Source organism: Barbatula barbatula (assembly GCF_947034865.1).
Source record: "Barbatula barbatula genome assembly, chromosome: 25".
Lineage (NCBI taxonomy): Eukaryota > Metazoa > Chordata > Actinopteri > Cypriniformes > Nemacheilidae > Barbatula > Barbatula barbatula.
The window spans coordinates 17449508-17462306 of NC_136788.1; the positions used below are offsets into that span (position 1 = coordinate 17449508).

Sequence of the window (12799 nt, forward strand, 5' to 3'; positions counted from 1 at the left end):
ATACCATTATCAATGCGCGAGACCGTGGACCAGTCGACACAACACGGCCGCGCGCATTTGTCGAAAGCTGTAGAATGACATAAGTGTTTAAAAGTAAGTTCTCGTAAAATACATATTTTTTTCACATTTATACATTTTCCAAACAGTTTTGTCACAATTAAATGTTTATGGAGAAATGACAGACGGTGTTTATGAATGAATGAAGCTATCGTTACGTTACGTTACGTTACTTATGATCGTCCGTTCATTAGGTGAAATTAACACTTTTATCGTATCATACAAAACTGTTGACAAGTTTTCTTGTAACGTTATTTTAATCTAAACCCTTATATGCTTTCATATATGGTTTATCCGCGTAACGTTGTTTATAAATCCGACGTTTTGTCTGAGGAGTGTCTCACTCACTAAAGTATGCACTACTGTAAAGTGTACATGATTGTGAGGGCACTCAAGTGCGCACTATAACTCCCCACCACCACAGTATTGTTCTGTAAGGGATCTTCTTCTGTGATGTGAGGATCCGTTTCAACACGTTTGTGCAAACAACAAATATGAATGAATATAACAGAAAAATGAATAAAAAATACTGTACATTTAAATATATTTATTTGACCATTCAGTGTTGATATTGATTGCCCTCTGCTGGTTATAAATGTGTTTGTAATGGTTATCTGCAGACTACACCCTAAACTCTACATTACATTCATCATTCAATAACAAAGATATACTCAGGGCTCATGAGCACTACTTGTATATGAAGAGTTTGGTTCCAAAATGAGACAACTCCGTTTTTTATGATGTTATCATGTTTTATTGTGTTAGTTTGTTTAGTTTTTATGGCTCAAAACAAACCAACTGTAGTTTGATTGATATTCATTGCAATGCACAATACAAAAACATTTCATTTTGGAACCAAACGCTTCCTATCTAGAACATATTCCATAATATGTGTGATAAACCTTATTTTCTGAGGTGAAGACCACTGACCACGCTTTGAAGAGGTTAGATGAGGATTGTGTGAGTCGTTCCAACCTCATATCTTTCTTTCTTTTGGTTTTCCTTTCTAAACAATCCAAAAATAAAGGCTTTATTGAAGATGTCTTTAGAGAATCTGAAGAGACTTTAACTTTCACCTTAGAATGTGTGATTTAGTTAAATATGGTATTTGCTGGAGAGTAGAAACTTTGGGAATTAGTATCAGTAGTAAGATAAAACATTACACTGAAGAGTGTTTGTGTTGTTCTCTGTGTTTTCATCGGTCCCTACGGGACATTGATCTCTTATCACTTTTTTGTGTATGGAATTGATCTTTCCCAAAGAACAACAACATCATATCACATGTATACATTAGGGATGGACTGTCCCTTTCAATAGCTTGTCTAACACGTACTGTAAGGATGCAGAAGGCCGCTGATGCATCAATGCCAGATAAAACCTTTATAAAACGATCACCGGTCGTCTCCAGAAGGTCGAGCTCTGCTTGTCAAACTGTCCAAAAGAACTTTTGCTGTCGAAGAGGGATTAACCTGCAACCCACCGAGTCTTATTCTATCTGTTTATCCATTAACCTGATGAGGTCACACACTGTCAAATCAACTCTATTTACAGTATATAGGGCTTTTTACAATTCCCATTGCTACAAAGCAGCTGTACAAGAAACATGTTGAGTATAAGCAAAACCTAAGTCAAATGAATTAACAGCAGTAGCGAGCTGTCGCCATAGTATCTACTATTTCTACTATATCTACTATTCACTGCGGTCATCGACTAAATGAGTAAAGATTGAAAAGCACTTTCACTAACTAGAGTTTAATGTCATGTTTTTGTAAAGTGTGACGCGTCCGCGCTGCTGCTCATCTGAACTGCGGCATGCGTTCCTCCTACGCACATCCCGGGATTCTGGTTGCCATGGTTTCCCGCATCCCATGCGCGGCTCTGCTGTATCCAGCGTCAGGAGCAGAATGATGCCGGCGCTTAGATCCTCTGCCATCTTTACGCCTGTAAATGAGCCTAAAGCACGCGAGTGATCCGAACGGCTGCCGATGCAGTCCGTCGCGTCGCGTTCCCTCTGACGCGTTATATTCTCGTACACTCAGCTGACGCGGCGAAAACGGGGAGCGTCTCTTCGCACGCCAGATCGGCTCGAGTTTTGCGCAGATTCCACGGGAGCGTCAGGAATGAGTATAGAAATCCCCGCGGGCTTGACGGAGCTTCTGCAGAGCTTTACCGTGGAGGTGCTGAGGAACCAGCCGGCGGATCTGCTCGAGTTCGCGCTCCAGTACTTCACGCGCCTCAAGGAGAACGAGAGCCGCGGCGGCGCGTTTGGCAATGAGCGCAACTCGAGCGGGCGAGCGGGGAAAGCCGTCAACTTCTGCGAGGAGGCCATGCAGATCGACTCTGAAAACGGCGACGAGGAGGACGACGATGATGAAGAATTCGTAGGTAATGAACGACGCGCATCATGGACCTCTGAATCATAATATGTGATGATTTCACACATGCAGGTGTTTATTAACGGATGAGAGAAAGCGCACAGCTCTCTGTCGGTCAGCTGTGAATGATGTGCATGAATACTGGCGCGCGTGCCCAAATGAACCTTTTCTGATGATGAAATGATGGAGTGAAATCCATATCAGGCCCTGAACAGAGGAGACGAGGCCGCAGTCATCAGACGGCTCTTGTTGTTCAATGTGTCCTTGTGCTCAAGTGTGTATTGTTGTATGTGGCCGAATCATTTGTGTTTCCATGAACCATAGATGGTGCGTGTCATTCATCATCTGTATGTTATGCCAAAGAAGAATCACTTCAAATCTCTTCTCATAGACATCAATGGAAGGCAAATCATGTCTTTATTGTGTTAGTTAGCTAGTCTTAAATCAAAACAAACCAACTGCAGTTTGGTGGACATAGAACTGTATTCAACTGTAATTTGTTTTCATCTCATTTTGAAACACAAACTCCTGAAACTATTTCTCTTGAGAAAGTCTCACAACGTCTCCATTAGAAGAGGTCTCAAGGATGTGCCAAACTGAGCTTGATGTTATTGAAGATCTCAAACATGTCTCATCACTCTGACTCAGATCCTGATGATTTACACCTCCAGACTCTTCGTGTGTTTTAAAGCGTGAATCCCCTGAGCTATCAAATGAATAACATTTCTCTCTTGCTTTTCTCTTCATTCAGCTCCAGTCATTAACAGATTTGTCAGACGAGCTTCTGGTAAGTTGTTTTTGTGATTTTCTGTCAATATAATTGCTTATTCATCTTCAGGAATGGATTGATCGAAGATAATTCATTTACTGCCGTGAACTGTTCTCTTAGAGATGTTTTATGACTGATGGATGGGTGTGTTTTTGCAAATAATTCCCTTCTTCACTGGGCTTTTGATGGAAGATGAGTTTTGTTTGCCGGAAGCCACGAGAAAGTGTTTTAGGTGTGAACTTGTGTTCCTCGTGGATCATTTTAAACCACAAGTGAAGATTAATGGATTTGTTAATGTGCTGTCAGAGCTGATAAACTTTCAGAAATACACAATACAGATTGTGCTGGAGTCATACAGGAAGAAATGTCTTTATATTGTTTACGGTGATGTTTACAAGAAAACAACAGAAAAATCTACTTTCATAGATCTGGTTCATTTCACTTCATATGTCTTTGATAGAACTGCATGACGCATGAACTCTTTTGTCTGGTATCTAAAATGATAGGAAAAGTTTCCGATCGGATTGCAAAATAACGACATGTTTCGATGAGGTTTTCCTGACCATCCACAAACTGTGTATAAACCGACTGCCGTTAAGAATCGAAACTGCTGTGGGCATAAAAAGTTAAATAGATCAAAAGAACTAAGAAAACATTGGAGCATCGAGATTTAAATATTATATAATATTTTAAATATAGGAGTATGCAAGAGTCAGAAGCTTTTGTTGCATGAATTATGAAATTCAAAACAATCCTCCCTGTAGGATAATACCTCGGTATGAAGTCCACATTACGGTATTTATTGCGCTATTTGACACATGATGACTTGGAAATGTGCCATAAACATCTTTTCTTTATCCTAATCACAACTGTTTCTTATGCTGGGTTCACACCAAACGTGAACAATCGCGTTCAATGCTCTATTTCTCACAGGAAAAGTCAGTTATTTTGCGAGTTTGCGTCTGTATGTGTCTTGCGTTGACTTTGTATGTAATTTACACACGCAAAATGCTTAATTCACGTTTGGTGTGAGTTAAGGTATGAGATGGGTCAAATGATCAAAAAATCACTTTTATTAAATAAAAGAATTGCACCAGATGCATCTATTATTTTTTCTATTCTATTATCTATGTTAGGCCCTGAACACCTTTCGTTTCATGCAGTCGTGTGACCACGATTATATTGAAACCATTTTGCTTTTGCAATAACAGGATACAGATAATATTGTGACATCCATACAAAACACTGTTGACAAAATGTGTTTGTTAGCTTGAAGCCGCTCTGTAATGCATCAGACTGGTTTGATCTCTAATCTCTAAATTCTTTCATTTTCACATTCAAGTCTGTGCCGAGGCGTTTAACCCGGATGAGGATGAAGAGGATAAAGACGCACGAGTGAGTGTCCTCTAAAAATGTATTCTAAGTTGCTTTAAATATGTGTTTACATCCCACAATGCTTTGCTGTGCCCGCAGGTCACTCACCCTAAAACAGATGAGCAAAGACGGAGACTTCAGGAGGCCTGCAAAGACATCTTACTGTTCAAAAACCTCGACCAGGTAAGATCACAACAGACCACTCAGCTGTGAGCTCCAGAATCAGTCGTAAATGAAATCCAGTTTATTTGTAAATATAATCTCGTAAATGTTTGTGATTGACTGTATGTCATTCACACTGGATCGTTTTATACATTTTTGTCCAACAGGAGCAGATGTCACAGGTGTTGGACGCCATGTTTGATAAGATTGTGGTGACGGGGGAACACATTATCGAGCAAGACGACGACGGCGACAACTTTTACGTCATTGGAAGGTGAAGAAAGCACCGGGTCGGTCTCTTGTCATTCAAACCTTGAACGCATCATCATCATCTGGTTTCATTTCTAGGGGAACATTTGACATCGTATTGAAGGTGGATGGCACTACACGGACTGTAGGGTCTTATGACAACCGTGGGAGTTTTGGAGAGCTCGCCCTCATGTACAACACACCCAGAGCGGCCACCATCATCGCTACCTCACCCGGAGCTCTGTGGTGTCTGGTGAGTGCCATTAACCTGACAATCTGTGTTTGATAAACTTATTTCACATCACAATCATGTATTCAGTACAGCTGTGTTTGGATCAGAGCAGAGCCATTGAAAAACAGAGTTACGACACACTTTTGCTTGGTCACGTGGTTCATGGAGCGCTCAATAGTTCCAAACAAATCCATGCTGTCAAGACACGAGTTACTTCCATATTTCATTCTTCCAACAGAAGTCAATGCGAGTGTCGTAACTCTGCTTTTCAACGGCTCTGGATCAGAACGTCCTCTCCGTTTGTAGTAATTTGCAATCAATTTTTTCTCATTTTTGCAGGATCGACTGACGTTCAGACGACTCATTGTAAAGAACAACGCAAAGAAGCGAAAAATGTACGAGGCTTTTATCGGGACTGTTCCACTCCTCACGTCACTGGAGGTTTGAATACACGCATCCTCACACACTTCATCTGCTCACATCACATTTCTGGTTTATTAGTCATTCATTTTTCATACATATGACATAAAATGTCTTGTTTAAAGGAATCAGAGAGAATGAAGGTTGTCGATGTCTTGTCAACCAAAGTATACGACAGTGGCCAACGGATTATCGCTCAGGTCTGGAAGTCAATGAATAATAATCAAAAACATTAAGGCTTCATTGCATAGATATGACTTGTTCTTGCTTGGCTAACACTGTGATATTTTTATTGAAATGTCCTGGAATTTGACATCCGGGTTATTGTTGTTAACAGATCACGTTATTTGTTTTCACAGGGTGATTTGGCAGATTGTTTCTACATCGTAGAATCAGGGCATGTTAGAATCACTATGAAGAGAAGTAAGGTGAGTTTGAGCGTTCAGATCTGAACGTGATCCACGATTGAGCATTTTCAACACGGTTCAGTTCAGGCAGGAAATCTTTCATGTGTATGTTTGGTTTTGTAGTCAAAAAGCGACACAGAAGAGGAGGAACTGGAGATCACCACGTGCTCTAGGGGGCAGTATTTTGGAGAATTGGCTCTTGTCACCAACAAGCCACGGGCAGCATCTGCATACGCTGTGGACAATGTCAAGTGTTTAGGTACTGCGCTTCTATCATTCTATACACTTTCAAATGTGCCGTTACACATCTTTTAAAAGAATACAGACTCAAAAACAAGGAACTCTTACGTTTTGATCATCGTTCTAAAGTCTTTAACAAATATTTTCTTTTTGAGCTTTAAGTTCAAATTCCGTGCGACCAAATTGCCTACTTCCATACTTTATCATAGGTCAAAGAGAAAATACAACAAGACGGATGCAGGACGTCGGAAATCTATTATTTATTTATTTTATTTTTATACTTAATGTCCGTGTTCTGTTCTATTTGTACTACTGTTTGCCAAATTTTTAAAGCGTTCTTGTAAATAACATATTATTATTATTATTCAAACTACCCCACCCATGCTATATAGAACGTGTTAACGGCTGAAAGGTTATACTATTTGAGTGTGAGGTAATAATGGCAGAACTAAAATTTTTGGCCAGAGTTAGTCTTTAATGAAAACCCGGTCGCTAGAATCAAAACATCAGAATAGCAAAATGTTTCTTATAGCTGCTTATAGTCATACAAAAGAACCAAATCAATTCTGTGTTTATATGCGTTTGTGTGTTTTCAGTAATTGACGTTCAGGCGTTCGAGAGGTTATTAGGTCCCTGCATGGACATCATGAAACGGAACATTGCGAATTACGAAGAACAGCTGACGGCGCTCTTCGCGAGTCACATGGCAATAGATGAACAGAATGCATGAAACACAATAAACACCACAAACAATAAATGCAACATGAAATGATGAGAGAGCGGTGAGTACTGATGACTGAGATCACACGTCTTCACATACGCCATAAGCTTGAAGTTGTTGTTTTTTGCAATCAATAATCTGAATTCAGTAGATGTGAAAAGCCAAACGTGTGAGGGTTTGACTTCAGGACACATAAGGTTTCTCTCACGGGGGCACATGTTTGGGATTTGATACTGTTTATCTACATCTTTATTTGGTTTTTGGTGTTTGTCCACATGTTACAGAGAGGTGGACTGCATCTCTTACTGTGATGTTCAGATAAAGTTTGTTTTTGTTTGCAAGACTGTTTTATTCTCATGAACACCTGACGTGACACAATTTGTTGAGCACAACTGAATTCAGCACCTGATGTTTGAAAGTGCTTTGTCAGAAGCTTCATGAATTGAACTCTGATAACAATATGCCGATGTATAAAGTCAACATGGAATGGACATGTTTTATGGTCTTATTGTGCACTGGGACACATGATATTAAATAAATATGGTCGTCTTCATATATTTTTCCTTTAAAACCCACACAGCCTCGGAAATAACTTTCCTTTTACTTTGACTTTTTGTCGTCGCTGTCTTACATTTTGACACCCATCCCCTTTAACCATCGGACTCTTTCACGTAAAGGTCAGCTTCCAATAGACTTCATTCGATATATAAGAGGTATTAGTGAATGACCTTTCATGTTGACTTTATTTCAGTCAAATTCCAAACATATTGCTTGAGAATAAGAACAGGAAAACAAAAGAAAGAGAGCCACATGTTTGAATATTATTGCACTTTGAAGCCAGTGTTGTCATGACATTTATACTTGCACACTTCTAAATGTTTTCAAGCTCCTTATACTGTTATACATAGAAATAGTGACTATAGGCGTTGTGTATCTTTACTTTCTGTTATGGTGTAGCACATGTTTATTTGGTAACATCACCACCGCTTGACGCATCTGTCGACGTGAATCATTTTTGTATAACTGAAGTATTTAAGCAGATTTTGAATTTATCATCTATTTAACATGCACAGCTTATATGTTTCCAAGAACGTTCGCTTCATGTAAAGGATCTTGAATTTCTCAAACACTTTTCTGTTTTTGGTAGCATTGGTTCTTTATTCGTTGTTGATTCTGCAGGATTTGGGCTTTAACAGTATACATTGCTGTCTATTCTCATGGCTGTCTACCTCTGATACGAGTGACACAATCCTCATCCCTCTTCTCATGTAGATGTCAACATGATACCACTTCCATTCTGTCTGTGCGATTAGTAAATGTCCTGATAAACCAATCAAAGGTCTACAGTCTCTCAGTGCAAGAGAGCTCATTGTCTATCTGACTTTCCATTCAAATAAAGAACAATTTTCTATTGACATCATATTGTGGTTATTCTATGTAAACGGTACGTGTGTGATATATATATATATTTATATAGGAAGTGTTTGGTTCCAAAACGAGATAACTCCAAACCGTTTTTCTTTGTTAACTGTGTTTTATTGTGTTAGTTAACTGTGCTTTGTGAGTTATTATGGCTCAAATCAAAGCAAGCCAACTGCAGTTTCATTGCTATTCATTGGACTGCTAAATAAAAATGTTTATCTCATTTTGGAACCAAACTCTTCATTTATATATATATATATTTAAATCATAAATAATCTCAATAGTGCATGGATATGTTCAGTGCAGTCTAGAGTCGATGTTATTGATGTAAATAAGCTGTAATATCGATCAATAATAACAACGTTGTGTTTGTTTATCACGACTCGCATCGATACGCGTCACAAAACCTCTATTTTACAGAAGGGGAGGGACTTGGACAAAAATCTGCTGCACAACCAATGACATTTACGGCTGATGTAACGGGCATGTTGAAGTGACCAATCACAGACACAAAAACAAACTCAACGCGTCAACAGCAACTAACCAATCAGCGTCGAGTTCACAATACTGACGTGCGTCTCCACCAATACGAGGCGAGATCTAAAAGTAAGCAGTCCTGCCTTCTCGATGAATGCCAGAGAGACTCGGTAATGGCGACAGGTTCGGTGAGTAAAAAAGTTCTTGAAATATTCCGACGAAACGCAACGGTAATGTCAATGAACTTTATCACGCGTGGATATTTCAGGCCGCCACGGACGCAGCAGTGGAAAGTTTATAGACTGTCATTCATTTTTTTCATCGCAAATAACAAGTTTGTGTTCTGATTGAGGGTTTTTTCTTCTTCTGCGTGACGTCTGTTGTTTGTTTGTTGTGGTTTAGTGTTTCTCGACCGTTGGGACAATAATTCTAATGACATCAGACGTGTTTTCTCGGCTAAAGTGTAATGAAAACAGGATCTTCATTCATTTCAGTGCTCTAAACGGAAGGACTTGATGTACCTTGTCTCAACTTGTTGACATTCTTTTGTTTACCTCTGACGGATCCCATCGGACTTTTGTTTCAATGGTTTATTTGCATTATTTTGACTTCTGTCAGACATCTGAAAGCTCGATGGTGTGTACACGACGTGTTTGAAATCAGTCTCTCCGCTGTTGATCTGTTTTTACGATGTTTATCTAACAAAGAGATTCTCGATGTTGTAATAATTTCATTCGTGGGGTTGTTTCGTTTTTCAACGACTTACTTTTCGCAATAAAAAGAACCTCAAAGCTTTTTTAATAAAACGGTCGCGTTTGTTGAGTTATTTCAGGAATGAGATGACAACCATATTTTCCGTGGCGTGTTGTGAACAGAAAGAGTCGAGCCTCTCGTTTATTGAAACGGAATGATCGTCGATCGAGGTGATCGATTAGATGCCATCGGTGAATTTAGATCGTTTTGCTGTTTTTCTAGCGCTGTTATTGATCTGCTGTTGTTACGCAGTTATGAATGAATGAGCTGCGCTGCGCATGCGCGAAGTCACGAAAGTTTATAAACAAGCGTTTGCGTGCGACGCGCGTCTCGTGAACGCGCTTTACGAAACAAAACAAAAACTTACACAAATGTTTTCTTTATAAACGCGTAAAAATGGTCGAATGGATCTTATTTTGCTTTTATTTGGGATTTTATTTCGTGTGAACGTGCAGAAGCAGCGGCCAAGAACATATTACACAACAAGAACCGTGTGTGCGTGTCTTCATTCATACGTTATTATTCTTCACATATCACTCAATTATATTCAATATAATATACAATATCACTATCATTTGAAAAATAACAACAAAAATGTTGAACTCCTTCAATATCTTATAATGTTTTTGAGGATACTTTCAGAATTAGAAGAGCAGAATCAAGGTGAAGGGTCTTAAAGTGACAGGACACCCAAAAATACTCATTCTTTCATCCTCCTGTCAGACAGGGTTTGAGCCATATTGGCGACGGAAACAAAACACTGTTTTTATTTTTAACTTTAAAGCCGCAATATGGAATGATTATGTAATGAAATATCCATAAATCACTTTCACAGTGTGATATATTTCATGCAGTTGTGTACTTACATGATCCCAAATGTTCTCAAGAATGTGTAAATCCAGAGAAATTCCTATTTAAACTAAAGTCCCGTCTCTTGTCTCTCTTGTGTTTGTCTCATATCAGTGACTTAATATCCGCTGCTCCTCACGACCCTCAGTTTCCTCTTGTAGAAACTACAGCAACACACAAATGCAGAAGAGATTATACAGCATCTGTTGTTCTGTTATTATAGATCACGATTACTAAAGGAAACACAAACAAGCGTAAATGTAGTTTACTTTATAAACTGTTTTAAACACGTTAAACTGTGAAGCATTACGCTACCAAATCAACTGATAAAGTCCAACATCATTCACAGGCTCATGTAGCTTTACATTCAACAGTTCTTGCAAGATAATTCATTACGATGACATCAAATATAATTCATTCATTACCTCGTCCGTGAACATGATGGGTGATCTCCATACGCCTCTGGATGGTGAAAACCACATGTCCCATAATTCCCCTCTCCTACATAACGTCATTTAGCTTCACCTTTGGTTGTTGTTTTCAAAAGTGCACTAACTAGCGGTCCAGAGGTACATATTTAAGTCCCCAGCGTGACCCTCTAATGCAAATAAAACTCTAGATTAAACTAGTCTGGTTTTGCTTTCACTTGATCATGCTGTGTTGTGTTGTGTGTTTGTAGTCCGCTCAGCTGATCTGTCATAATATGGTTTGGGAAGTGAAACATCAGTCAGACATTCAGGTACAGAGCTCAGGTATGGACGACACCTTTGACCTGCTCAAGTGTAATGAGCACTTGCCCTCCTCACCCAGCTGCCCATCTGACCTCACGCACATGGAGTACGGTAAATCCATCACTGTAACACCATACTGTAGGTCAGACATGAAAACAAAATCCCCAAATGTGTGCCAGGAAGACAAAGAAAAGAGTGTTAACACGTCATGTTCCAGTTGCACTGAGAGTTCATTTCTCTTCAGATGACCTGCCCGAGCTGCAGGAGGTGCGGGATGACCAGACCACATCAGGTGTGTTCCAGCTGACCCCGGGGGTGTCACATGAGGAGGGGCGGAGCTCTAGGCCAGAGATCACCGTATCAAATACGAGCTGGCTGACCGAGCTGGCCAACATTGCCACCAGCCCTCAGAGCCCCCTGCTCCAGAATGACCCGCACCACCGGTCAGACAATCCTCCACTACACACTGGAAATGACTGTGATTTGTGTATATACTGATGTGTAGGTTGATTCTTTGATTTTAAGAAACGATATCGATTCGGGAAATCCCAGAGTCCATTGTTAATACACACGTGCCACAGAGAATATTATCTGTATTTCACCTCTCGTCTAGAGGATGACGCCGTTAATCAAGTTGAATTTTGAAAAGTTTTTTATTAATTTAAAGTTATTCATAATTTCACTGTTTCACATTTACAATGTTTTTATATTTGACAGTAATGTTCGGTTACTTAAAGTAAAAGTCAAATGTAATTCGAAAAAATTGTGTGGCCTATACTATTATCATAAATGTGTAATTCATTCATTGAGGTGAGTAGAGGGGTTTCAGTTACCAGCCTATACATTTAAATGTGGATTCCATGTCTGCAAAACTAATATTTAAAATGAAATACTGATAACTAATCAATATCGAATCGAAATCATACAAATAAGAATTGAATCGAATAGCCAAAATGGTCTCAAAACCCAGCCGTACTGATGTGAGTGTGTGTGTGTGTGCAGGTCGTCCCCCGTTCACATCAGCAGCAGTAGCAGTTTACATTCCTATGCGAGACCTCCTCTGTCGTCCAGCAGCGCTCCCAGTCCCGCCCGCAGTCACATGAGAGAGCGCCGGCGCACCCGAGTACGACCTCCATCATTATAACACACATAGTGAAGAGAATTGATAAGTACACCTATTAAAACATCACTCATAGTTTAAATCCAATCAAATAGAGACCTAAATATTATTACTCGACACAAGTCGAAGCACTAAAATGATTCACTGCAAACCAAAAGTGAAACTGAAATGAACATAAATGAAAGCCATGTAATCTATATGACGCACATAACACAGTTGCAAACAAATAAGTCAAAATAAACTAACAATGTAGAAAAAGGCTCATTCAAAAGCATTGTGTGTGTCACAGGCCAGCAGTGAGTCTGAATCAGGGATCTTCAGCATGTCGTCTCTGTCTGATGATGATGATCTGGGCTGGTCTCATTCATGGCCCTCAACAGCTTGGCACTGTTTTATGAAAGGTAAACACACACATGTATGTTTTATGTTGGGATGCCAGCC

At 39.5% G+C, this 12799-nt stretch overlaps 2 protein-coding genes across 5 annotated transcripts in view; both read left to right on the forward strand.

The window, feature by feature from the left end:
• The first annotated feature begins 1937 nt into the window (after positions 1-1937).
• On the forward strand, positions 1938-8425 carry prkar2b (protein kinase cAMP-dependent type II regulatory subunit beta). The gene is made up of 11 exons (XM_079450253.1): positions 1938-2442; positions 3184-3219; positions 4544-4596; positions 4675-4758; positions 4905-5011; positions 5086-5239; positions 5558-5659; positions 5764-5838; positions 5998-6066; positions 6169-6304; positions 6882-8425. The coding sequence occupies exons 1-11, from the start codon at positions 2178-2180 to the stop codon at positions 7013-7015; spliced, it is 1215 nt and encodes a 404-aa protein (XP_079306379.1). The 5' UTR covers positions 1938-2177; the 3' UTR covers positions 7016-8425.
• A 638-nt stretch (positions 8426-9063) lies between these two features.
• hbp1 (HMG-box transcription factor 1) overlaps positions 9064-12799 on the forward strand; it is an 8473-nt gene continuing 4737 nt past the window's right edge. The window contains exons 1-5 of one of the 4 annotated variants that reach the window (XM_079450250.1): positions 9064-9093; positions 11187-11349; positions 11483-11681; positions 12241-12361; positions 12648-12759. In XM_079450250.1, coding sequence (XP_079306376.1) covers positions 9079-9093; positions 11187-11349; positions 11483-11681; positions 12241-12361; positions 12648-12759 — 610 coding nt within the window. In that variant the 5' untranslated portion in view covers positions 9064-9078. Of the gene's footprint in view, positions 9240-11186; positions 11350-11482; positions 11682-12240; positions 12362-12647; positions 12760-12799 lie in introns of all 4 variants that reach the window. The other 3 variants (XM_079450248.1, XM_079450251.1, XM_079450249.1) reach the window with 3 other exon arrangements.

Bases quoted from the DNA above. Each gene is read 5' to 3' on its own strand.
- prkar2b (XM_079450253.1), top strand. From the start codon at position 2,178: ATGAGTATAGAAATCCCCGCGGGCTTGACGGAGCTTCTGCAGAGCTTT. The intron at 5,839-5,997 runs GTCTGGAAGTCA...TTGTTTTCACAG, and splicing joins GCCAACGGATTATCGCTCAG to GGTGATTTGGCAGATTGTTT. The intron at 6,067-6,168 runs GTGAGTTTGAGC...TTGGTTTTGTAG, and splicing joins TCACTATGAAGAGAAGTAAG to TCAAAAAGCGACACAGAAGA.